The 12,350-nt window shown below is 43.2% G+C and overlaps 1 protein-coding gene across 1 annotated transcript in view; it reads left to right on the forward strand.

Moving 5' to 3' along the window:
- The window catches only part of HADHA (hydroxyacyl-CoA dehydrogenase trifunctional multienzyme complex subunit alpha), a 1,198,456-nt gene that overhangs the window by 813,355 nt on the left and 372,751 nt on the right, over nucleotides 1-12,350 (forward strand). The window contains exon 13 of the mRNA XM_044061612.1: nucleotides 5,514-5,685. Within this exon, the coding sequence (XP_043917547.1) occupies nucleotides 5,514-5,685 (172 nt within the window). The remainder of the gene's footprint in view (nucleotides 1-5,513; nucleotides 5,686-12,350) is intronic.

Here is a 12,350-nt window from a genome sequence, read left to right on the forward strand (position 1 = left end):
GCTGCCTGTTGGGTGCTAGGATCCGCCACATAACGCAAGCACTCAGGTCACTCCAAAGCAAATACAAATATGACTGTCATTGTACATGCTGGTGTGAATGACCTGAGACGTACCTCCCTGGACTACATGAAAAGAGACATAGAGGAGCTCTCTGATCATGTAGCCCAGGCTGGTATGACCCTGACTTTGAGCAGCATCTTACCCTCACCTAGAATGATGCCACAGTACAAAGACAAAATGATCGATTTTAACAATTGGCTAAAATGTTGGTGTCATTCAAAGGGGGATCCAGTGTCTGTCAGCCTGGGATGACATGCTTGACAAACCACGTTGCTTCGCTAGGGACGGCTTGCACCTGTCACCACTGGGCTTTCGGATATTGGCAAAGGCTCTTGCCACCCCCATAGTGCCTTTTTTAGGCAAGGCTCAAAAGTCAAACCCACCCCCATAGACAGCACAAGGAATAAGAAACTAAGGGTAATGCTGCTAAACGCCAGAAGTCTTAACCTCAAGATGCACGCACTCGAAGCTCTCCTCAGTATGGAGAACATCGATATCTGTGCAGTGACAGAAACCTGGTTCAAGGCTCCAGAGAGCACCCCAGCACTACCAGGCTATACCTCATATCATGCTTTTCGGCCCCAAAACCCGGACCGAACCACAAAAGGAGGGGGAGTTTCCATATTTATCAAGGATATCCACACCTCCAGGTTAGTGGCATTGCACGAAGTATCAGAGACCATCCATGTGCAACTAACACTGGGCAAGACTGCTTTTCAGTTTATAGCATCCTACAGACCCCCCTCTCAAAGTCAGGAATCCCACTCTGCTTTCCTGAAAACATTGGAGAACATGAAGATCTCTCCGAACACCATTATATTGGGTGACTTCAACTACCCAAACATTGACTGGGAGCACTACTCAAGCCCCAGCACCTTAGCCCAAAGGTTCTTGGAAATTATAAACTCAAATGCTATGGAACAGCTAGTCACCACTCCCACAAGAGGGGACAACATACTAGACCTGATCATTACCAACATGAGGACTCTATGCTCCACACCAGAAGTATATCCCTCATTGGTAAGATCAGACCATAAATTAATTTCACTGGATGTCCACATCTCGACCCCACCCTCAGCCCAGAAAACCACAGTGAAAAACTTCTCAAAAGCGAACTTTTCACTTCTCAAAACCGAAGTGGAATTCTTCAAGGCCCCAGGGCCAGTGGAAACTACGTCCCAAACTGCAGAATCCTATATAAACACATTCTATGGACATCTCCAGGAATGCATGGATCATGCTATCCCAAACAAAACCAAGACCCAATCATCCAAAGGCAGGCGTCCAGTCTGATGGACCCCTGCCATAAATAAACTGTACAACAGAAGGAGGAAGCTACTACATGATAGAGGAAAATCCCTAATAGGGAAGATATCTCTGATCAGTACTAGCAAAAAATTACGATCCTTCATAAAATCCTCCAAGGCCAGCTTCGAGAGAAAAATTGCACAGGACACCAAAGACAATCATAAGGCTTTTTTTCAGTTATGTTAGAAACCTGGGATGTAACTCCCAGACTTGTTCTGAGTTGATTCTAAATGACAAAAAATACACTGAACCCACAGACATCGCCAATATCCTGGCAGACAGGTTCAGTGCAAACTCCCAAAAAGAGCAAGTATCTATCCCGGCAGAGGGCTGCCTCCCAAACATCTCTGATACTCAGGTGAAGGCTGCCCTCTCCAAAGCAAAAAACACTGCTTCCATGGGACCAGATGGCATCCCAGGTTGCGTCCTACATGAACTCCGAGGAACTAATCCCTCAAATAAAACAGCTATACAATCTCAGCCTCACTACAGGATATGTGCCCACAGAATGGCGTACAGCAACAGTGGTCCCACTCCACAAAGGTGGAGCCTCTACGGACCCTGGAAACTATCGCCCCATAAGCCTGACTAGCTTAGTCTGCAAGGCTATGGAGAGGATCATCATGGAGCTCATAAACAAAGACATTGGGGACTTACAGACACTAGATCCTACCCAGTTCGGCTTTGTCAAGGGCAGATCCTGCCTTTTGAACCTGGTTGACTTCTTCGAAACAGTCACCAAAGCCATAGATGAAGGAAAGGTAGTCCACACAGCCTATCTGGACCTTGCAAAGGCATTTGACACAATACCCCACTCTGGCATCATAGATGAGCTGTCCAGCTTAAATATAAACCCCTATGTCACAAGATGGGTCGCAAACTGGCTCAAAGACAGAACCCACAGAGTGAGAGTTGCTGGAGCCATGTCAGACTCGAAACCGGTCACAAGTGGCGTCCCACAGGGTTCTGTCCTGGGACCACTCTTGTTCGGTATATACTTTTCCCAGGTACAGGCAAAAGTGGGAGGACTATGGCTCACCAAGTTCGCAGACGACTGCAAACTGGGTGCCATAATCAACTCTCCAGCTGACACAAACATCCTTCAAAAAGGTCTCACAGAGACAGATAACTGGTGCCAGTGCCATGGTTTAAAGCTAAATGCCAAAAAATGTATAGTCATACCCTTTGGCAAAAACAATGTGCCCACAAATTACCACATAGGCAGAAACCCATTAAGTACGGAGAAAGTTATTAGGGACCTGGGGACCCAAGTTGATGGCAATCTCTCCTTTGAAAACCACATTGCCAAAGTGGTTAGAAAGACCTTCTACATAGCCCACCTCATTACGAAGGGTTTCACATCTAGATCAAGAGAGGTAATCGTGCCCCTTTATTCATACCTCATCAGGCCCATCATAGAATACAATTCCCCTTTTGGGGGATGTACCTTACCCGACACATGCAGCAATTAGAAAGACCCCAAAAGTATCTCACCAAGAGGATCAAGGGTCTCAAACAGATGCCATATGCTGCTCTGTTAAAAAAAAAACTCCAGCTCTACTCAGTTGCATACCGCCTACTTCGAGGCGATCTATGCCTGACATACAAAGCTATGTCAAATCCAGCATTAAGGGGCATGCTCCACCTCAGTAAATCTAAATCCCTTAGAGCCACACGCTCGAGGGACTTGAACCTCAGCACAGAAATAAATAGAACTTGCTGGAGGGACAGGTTCATAACCCAGAGGCTCCCTTCACTCTGGAATAGAATTCCAGTTCATGTGAGGCAGAGCACCTCACTGAATCTCTTCAAGAAGAATCTCGATAGGTGGATGGGGAATCTTAGGTTTGTCCCAGGGATTACTCCCGTGTCACTATTAGACAGAGGCACAGTAAACTAAACCTTAAAAAGGGCACAGTATACTCAAATCAAGGGGTGGCGTAAGCCATAAAGAATCAGGCTAGGCTTATAATTGCCCCGGGGCAGATAGCCTAGTATGAACCTATGAACTTGGAGTGGAGCATACAACAGTGGATGGTGGTGTTTTAAGAGACGGCTACCATGTAGAATTGCAGACCGACACTAAGCGCAGTTGTTTAGTCTCTCAGAAGTCCCATATCTCACAGGTTACAAAGGTTGTCTAGCTTGGACCAAAAATGCTTTACGATTTAGGATACTTGGCTGGTTTAATTTTTTTACAAGGGTTACTCAGAATGCTGAAAAGGAGCACACATTCTCTGCTGCTTAAAGGCATAGTTGCAAGTTCCAGTATTACCTATAGGTTTGGTTTTATAGGAACTGTTAGGCCTACATTTCAGCATTGGCTGGTGGTTTGTATTTTGAAACAGCTGCCCTTGTCATAGACTGTCTCTTTTGCGACAATTTAAGTATTTTTGGTCATTGGCTGTCATTTTATTGACTGGCAGCAATACAGATTGTGGAATATTTTGAAGAAAGATGGGAAGCAAATTTGTTTAATATGTAGCATTACTTCCACCGCAAAGAATCATTTAGAGTAGGGTTGCTATCTCTGGTGGTTTGTAAGGGCTATTGTTTTATGTAACAGCAAACAGCAGCATGTGTGAGCACCAAGCTGTGATTTATCATGGCTAGTATGTAGTGTGCACTTTTTCAGAGCAGGCACATAAGGTTGGAAGTCGGTGTTGTGTAGAAATTTGCCTGATCATACTGCTAGGGTTTTCAGAGTAAGAAAAAGCATCATCTTTGTTGCATTGGATGTTCATAGGTAGGTACTAGGCTATCGGCCCAAGGGCCTAAGTAAGCCTAGCCAACAAGATTCCCTGGCTTATGCCACCCAAGAAAGTTATTTTCCTGTGCCCCCGTCGAGCAGAGCTACCGAAGTGATCCCCGGGGGTGTATTTCTTATTTCCCATCCAGTTATCAAGATTTTTCTTGAAGAGTGCTAATGAGGAACTTTGCTTGATATAGATGGGTAGCTTGTTCCCAGAGTATGGGAAGTCTCTGGGACAGGAATCTATCCCTCCAGCATGTCCTGTTTATTTTGGTGACAAGATTTAGGTCCCTAGAACGTGTAGCTCGGAGGGATTGGGATTTCTTTAGGTGTAGCATGTCCAACAGCTCTGGGTTTGACATATCTTTATATGTTAGGCAAGGATCACCTCAGAGTAGGCGATATGCTATGGAGTAAAGCTAGAGTTTTTTGAGACTGTCAGTGTAGGGCATCTGTTTGAGGCTAGTAATTAAGTTGAAGATGAGTTAACTGGGGAGCCTGGTCTCGTATCTGAGCAATTCAGTGCTTGGTGTAATCCCTCTAGGACTTAAAACAGGTTTGGAAAGAAAGAATTGGACTCCTAATCCTTCAGCCTTTAAAAAAGTAGCCCTGTTTAAAATGCTGAGTTAAGAAAAGCAAGACAGCAAGCATACCTGATATTGTATCTACGCAGCAGCCAAATCAGACTGTAGCTGGGGTTATGTCCTTTCAAGAAGTCAGGGCTAATGGACAAACATGTTAAGATATGTTCTGCCACTGAACTCTCTGCCTCATATAGTAGCTCATTAATGAACCTTGTTTACTGCAGGCACGAGATGCTTTTGATTATTCAAATAAGAAATTCACTGAAGAGTCCCTTCACAGATTAACTGATAACTGTAAGCATATAAATTGAAATATTTAAATACTGATTTCTGAACATTTTGATGCAAGATTGTGTCACATACTAAGAATTGTGGGCAGTACATTAACATTAAATAGTGTATTCTTGAACTGGAAATAAAAACTGATTTGCAGAAAAAAATTCTGAATTTTATTGGCTTCAACAAATGCATTAAAATGAATTCATCTGCAGACCTGTTCTGCAACAGATTTGCTTCCAGTTGTTTGCATACATTTACCTGAAAAGAGGTGGTCTGTGTTATCGCATATTGAGGTCTGATGGAATGCACATCTGTAGCTTTTTTTTTTTTTTTTTTTTGCACAACTGCTTGTTAACTTTGTCCTAGCTAAAAAGAACATGACTTTATCCTCCCCAATCATACGTACACATGCTTAAACTCTTTATATGCGTACTACCATATCTTTTCAGTAAACATATAAAAATTGTAGCCAACTGTGTCTGGGGTAAACGTGTGCATTTTCTGAGTTATATAACATTTTGCCTTGATAGGTTGAATGACAAAGTGAAGAAAAAGAGCCTGACCTCCTTTGAAAGAGACAGCATCCTCTCCAGCCTGTCACCACAGCTTGATTACAAGGGATTTGAGAAAGCTGACATGGTGATTGAAGCTGTGTTTGAAGATCTGGCAATTAAACACAAGGTTGTAAAAGAACTTGAAGCGGTATGTATTCCACGCCACACAGTAGATGTGTTGTAGTAAGAGTTCACTCTTATTTTCTCAAAAAAATTACTCATATGGCATGGAGGCATTAGGAAGGGGAACCATTTTGGCTAACTTCCGTTCCATCATGTAAAAGGTAGTTGTAGCATGGAGACAACTGTCAGCACAGCAGTATGGAACCATTTTATTTAATCAACCACAGTGTATCTGTGCAGCAGCATCCATATCTATGTAAAGAATATCAGCAGTATCTCAGTTTTAAGGATATTTAATGTATGCATGTATTGCATCACAGTCAGAGAGCATCGATGCCCCCCCAAACCCACCCACTGATGGCACCCTTCCCCTGACAGAATTTTTCAACCCAGTGATGGCACCCTTCCCCTGACAGAATTGTTCAAATTCAAATAACAGTTCCAGAAAAAAAGTTAACAGCATCTCTGGTGCACTACACCCCGGAGATTAGATAGATTTGTCAACACACGTTGAACCTCTTTTAGTACAAGCCACTAGACTGCATATATAGTTATTTTCTATGATGAGGTAATTCAACTTTTTCAAGAAGCATGAAAACAATTCCATGTTATAAGAAACAATTCAGTATTCATTTACGCTTCTAATTTACACATTTTTTAAATCCAAGAAAAATCATAATTTTCTTTTCTATTTTTAACCACAAGAAAGTTTTCCTGGAAAATCTGTATAATCAGACATTTCTCTTCCCCGCCCCATTCTTGACCATAAACATGTTCTCATCAAAGATCCCCAGGATATGTAGCTTGACAAGTGTATTTCCATAGTTAAATCAACAGCACCATTTTCTTGCAAGACAATTTTTAAGTGTTATGCTTATGTGCTTGCCTCCCAGAAAGCTTCCTACCCTTCTCTTCCCAAATATAAGAGTTGTCCTAAACCTCCTTCCTACCATAGGCAAGGTTAAAGAAAGCATTCTAAAGGTAGAATGATGACAGAAGAGAACTAACAGAAGCATGAAGATTGGTGGTGGTGGGGGGGGGGTCAGGGCTATGACCCAGCAGGGAATAGCAATGATTGTGCTAGCCTTCTCCCACCTCAGTCCCACAAAACTCCACTCTGACCCTTAAATGGCCGCACTTCATTACCCATTAGTTACCAAATTAGGGTGTTGGTTTGCCTTCTCCTACCAGCAGTGGGTAAATGTTTACAGTAGACAAAATAGGTTCTTCGAAAAATTACTAGGGAATACAAGCTGCAGTTTACAGACTGGCCTCAGAGGTCAACTTTTAGTGCAAGAAGATTAGAAGAAGTTATCAATCTAATTTTAACAGAAATGCTTTCCATGCAACAGTTGAAGCAGTGAGCCACAGTCAGGAAAAAAATGGTTTTACTTAAGGCTGTATCTTGTTCCTAGAAAGTGCAGGCCCCAGAGACCTGTTTTACATTTTCAAGACAAAGACCTTCATAAAAGTGGTAAAAGTCAATGTTTTGTCACTGTAGTCCTTATTACTTTCCATGCACTCGTATAACTGCTTATTCCTCTCCTAAATACTAATGTTGTTATGGACTTCAAAGATACATACCTCTACATTCACATTTTACAGAGGTTGGGTACAGTATCTGAGGTTTGAGGTGATGGTTGGTGGTCCTCCTTTGCCCTTTAGTTTTATTACTACACCCAATGTTTTCAGAAATTTCTGGCTTCAGCAATAGCTAACTACAGACCGAGGTATGCGTATTTACCAGTACATAGCTGACAGTCTGATTCAGGCGGAGTCCCAGGAGAAAACACAGAAGGCTATAGACTGCAGATTACTTTGCCTTGCTATTGTGGCATTCAGTGTCAGTGAACAATCCCCCAAAAAGACATACTGACAAGACCTTGGCAGGGAAAGCCAGACTTGTTATGCGAACCTTCGCAGCTTAACAATGTAAACATTATTTTTTGACTTATCTGATAAGTAATTTAGGAATGTGAAAAAAATTCTATATGTTATGTAACTTGTTATGCGAACCTTCGCAGCTTAACAATGTAAACATTATTTGTAACTTATCTGAAGCTTTTCTCCCCGGGCCTCCACTGAAAATGGACTCTCAAGTCCAGTGGACCTTCCCGGTCACCAGACTGGAATAAATGAATAAATAAACAAACAAATAAATATTGGCCAGATAGTTGACTTTACTAGGACAATGACATCTGCTATTTTTATGGTTCCCTTATCAAATTAATTTATTTATTTTTATTGTATTTATGTATAGGGAAAGTCCACTGGGCCTAAATGAGCCCATTTTCAGTGGAGAGCCAGGGAGAAAAGCTTCAACAAGAACATAGATACAGAAAAAAAAATAAACATTAATTGGTACAGAAGTAGAAACAGTGTTACACATAGTTGTCGTTGTTGGTCTTTCGGCTTTTCCTGGTTAGGGGTCGCCACAGTGGAACTCCAGTCCGCTAATGATTGGCAGTTGGTTTTTGTGGTGTCGAGTTGCCAGCCCGACGCCCAACCTTCAACGAAGGCACGCCCATTCAACGCATGTCTTTCGAACGCCCACTCAACCGCGGGGAGGACATGCAGACTCCACACAGAAGGGACTCCCAACCCAAGCCGAGAATCGAACGGGAGAGCCTCTTGCTGTGAGGCAACAACGCTACCGCTGCACCACCGTGGAATGTCTGATTACAGTAATATATACAGAATATATACATAAAAGCAGGAATTTAGTTGGTTGTCAGATGAAATCAATCAGAGAGGTATAAACAGAGATATGTTAATCAGCTTTATTGTACCAGTATCAACAAGTGATGAAAAAATAATAAATATGGAGAAAGTATCATCCGTCAGCAGTAGCAAAAAGCATAGGAGTTTAGTTATAATACAAAGAGAAGGAAGAGGTTAGGTTATAGAGCAGGTACATAGCCAGGAAGAGTTGAAATGATTTTTCAGTATTTGTTTGAAGGTATTGGTGCTAGCTGTTTCTAATAGAAGGTGGAAATGAGTTCCATAGTTTGGCAATGGTGAAGGAGTAGAGGAGTTGACCTGCAGGTAAGGTGGGCTTTTCTTTAGAAGTAGATGATTTTCAGATCTTAGTTGCCTGCTGGGTTGATATTTGGCAAGTAGTCGAGAGAGCAGGGGACAGTCTGTGGGTCTGTAAATTATTTTGAGTGCTTTAGTTAGTCAGAAGAAATTACACATGAGGAAAATAAAGCGCTTCATCAGAAACACTTGGGACCAGCAGCACCAGTCACTGGAAGTTACCTTTCAGATATAAAATGTGTCAGGACTGAGCTAAGGTGTTGGGGAAAAGAACTGAAAAGAAAAGGGAGAGGTGCCATTCCTGCAGACAGTGCCCAGTGAGACGCTGACCACAGACGCGACAGACAATGCCTGGGGGAGCCCATACATTGTACTTTAAAATATAAGATACCTGAAACCTCAGTACACGGAACACACACAAACATCAAGGAGATGATGGCAGTAATCTGTGTCATGACAGCTTTTGAAGACGTTTGGAAGGCCAGGACTCTGAATGTCATCACAAACAATACAGCACGGAGGTTGTATATTAAACAAACTGAGGGCCACACATTCTTATCTTTACAGGCTGGCCATGCAAGCTTGGGACCAGACTGTAGTCCAGTTTGTTGAGAGCCATGTTTGTGCCGTTTCAGAGGAATGTAATAGAAAATCAGTTAAGGAGGAACTCTGCAGGCCCAATCAAATGGATTCTTTACAAGGTAATGATCCTAGTAGCTAGTGTTGTGACATAGAGGACTTAAATCACTGCTCAGTGACACAGGCAACCCTGGATTCATTAGCAATTCTGGCACTGGAGTTACTAGCAAGGGACGATGGATGTGCCCTACCTGAGAAGGGAGGTGGGTCTGTGCATCTTTGGTGGATGTCGGAAACCACCACAAAATGCTTTCTGAATGTGGATGAGATGGCTTGCCAGTTTCAGTCCTTGGCAGGAGTGTAGAGCAGAGTGATGTGATCTGTTTGAGTGGGCAGGGTAGTTTGACATTGTCAGCCCCTTTCAGAAGTTAGGGCAGAGTGGCATGGTCTGCCCACTACATGCCTCACCCGTCCACAGGGTGTTACTGGGGCATACATGCTGTGGGGTGAAAAATAGCAGCAGTACAACACTGACCTAGAATGCCTTTATTTCATTACCAACCCCAACCATTATTGGGGTTAAGTCCAGAGGAGACCAGAATGGGTAAGTACATCTGACGATCGAAGAGAGGCACCAGCATCTGCTTTTGGTCAGAAGCAGGGTGCAAAACTGTTTCTAAATCTGACAGATCTGGGGTATCCAAGAGATGCAACACTTTGCTTCTCCCTTTTTAGCAGACAGTTGAAAAAAAATGTTGCTCTAGACCACATCAGGATTCAGCTTGTGCAGGGGATGCCGTCTTCAAATGGGAGGGTCTTTGTATTTTGTCCAAACCCTGTCAGTCTGGTGTGAGGGGATAGATGTTTTTCAGAGCCTCTTTGTGGCCAGGGCAGCACTGGCTCTCAGATGTCAGATAAGCAGCCACTTGTTTACCTCATTGTGTAAACCTGCTGGCACAGTGCAGGAACTTCATGGTATATTCCTATTTGAGTACATTGAAACTTACAGAATGGAGGTTATAATGTTATCTTGTGTCTCTTGTTATGCCAAGGACATGTTAAAACAGAGTGAGACTGGGAGGTCAAGTACAAGGAAATCATACCTAAGAAAAGGAAAGAAATTTTCCTTTTGATACCAAAGGAGGAAGCAGCACAGTGCACTGATTGATGTGCTTACAATTTTCAGTGCCTGTCAGAGCTATTTGTGGCAGGCCTAGCTTACACTTCACTGAAGGTAAGCGTGTGTGCATCTGCCTTCCTGCTGGTAGACACTCCCCAGTGGCATCCATAGCATTTCTAAAGGGCATCCTCTAAGTCAGGCCTCCCAGGTGGAGTTTGGTCTCAGCCTGGGATCCAAGTTATGTTGCAAGAATTAGCCCCGTCATCCTTTGAACTGGAAGCATCTGTAAACTTGAAATTCTTGACTTGGAAAATAGCAGCCTTCATTTCAGTCTTGTCTGACAGAAGGATATCCGAGCTTCAGACCTGTGTGTTCAGTCTTATCTTGCATGCCACAATGATAGGAAGTAGCACATAGGGTCTCCCAATTCATGCCTATAGTTACAGAAGTAGTCCTCTACTAAGCTTTGCAACTTCTTGTTTTCTTCCATGCCTCAGAAGAAGGGAGCGAGGATTTTTGAGGGATTATCTGGAGAGAATCAAAGTAATCATAAAATTGGAATGATTTTTCCTCTTGCTTAGAGCATGTTAGGGATATCTGTACATCGCAACAGAGATAGAAAATTGCAACAAATTGTGCCACAAAACCAATGGGAAATATCTGCAGGAAAGAATTGGGCTTCATTCCACTCGGGGATATGGCAACTACTGCTGTTTTCCTAGAGGGGGTTAATGTCCAGGATGTGTTATAGTGGACAGTTGGTCCTTATTCGTACTTAAAAACAGTACAGGTTAAATGTTGCATACACGATAAAACAGGACTTGCTACTGCTGTCCTGAAGGGCAATGATGTCTTCTATTCAGTAAACTACCTCCCTACTTTTGTGATAGGATCAGCCATTTTTTAAATTTTCTTTACAGTGATAATTGCTGTTGTAATCCATTCAAAACGTAGTACTGTTGTGCAGATGTCTTACCGCATCAGTAGATGTCCTGCTTGCTTCCCTTCTCGTGTAGGATAATTGGCTGGGGTGGGTACCACTTATATTCCTCCAGCTCCACAGCTACTTCTGCCATCATTTGTCCTGCTCTTCTTCCTTTGCAGATCACTGGAGGGGGCCTGTATTCATTACATCTCAGACTACTGTCCTTGGTGACTCAGGTGCTAAATGCTGAAATTTAGGCTAGCCCTTTTCCATAGGTGCGAAAAAGAACTAAGGGTAGGGAAAGTAGATGCCACCTACACCAGGTAAGTGAAAATGGCCGAGAGTAACTTGACATCTGCCCAGTTCTGGAGAAATGGGTGCTCAGTCTTGAAAGCCTGGTTAGGGCAGGGCAGTCAATCCGCAGCCTGCATTATTTTCCTACGGTATTGACAACAATGGTGATTACACTCAAACGTTTACTGTTCCAAGACGTTTTATGCACAGTTGTACTATACATATGTAGTATGCTAATGAGGTCACCCCTCACCATTTCTGTTGGTGTAGGGAGAACAAAATAATTGATTATGGCCCAGGTTACCCAAGCTTGATTTAGTGTCTTGTGTGTGACAGTTCTGGCAGGATAGACTGGAGGTGAGCAACTGCTATTGGCTGACCCATCCTGGGGATAAGGAAGGTGGCTGTGGCTTGTCACTTGGGTGATACCTAGCAGAAGCACTGGGTGCAGCATATGTCTGAAGGGTATGTGCTACTGTAGTATACATGCACAAAGCACTCCCTGAAGCAGACAGCATACAGTGAAGCTGAGGAAGCCACCTAGATGGGGAGGGAATTCTTTGGCAGGGGATGAGTAGGCCGTTCCATAGAACCAGCAAACTGGCCTGCTCCCTACAATGTGACTCTTGCCTTTGAGGAGTAGCAAGACCAGTGGTGGAATGAATGGGCTGTGGGGCTGTCATCTGCATAGGAAATGCCAGACTTCTGCCCCATGGAATAAATGGGGTGATGGTAC

The sequence above is a fragment of the Protopterus annectens genome, chromosome 2.part0 (assembly GCF_019279795.1).
Source record: "Protopterus annectens isolate FY-2018-M chromosome 2.part0, PAN1.0, whole genome shotgun sequence".
Classification (NCBI taxonomy): Eukaryota; Metazoa; Chordata; order Ceratodontiformes; family Protopteridae; genus Protopterus; species Protopterus annectens.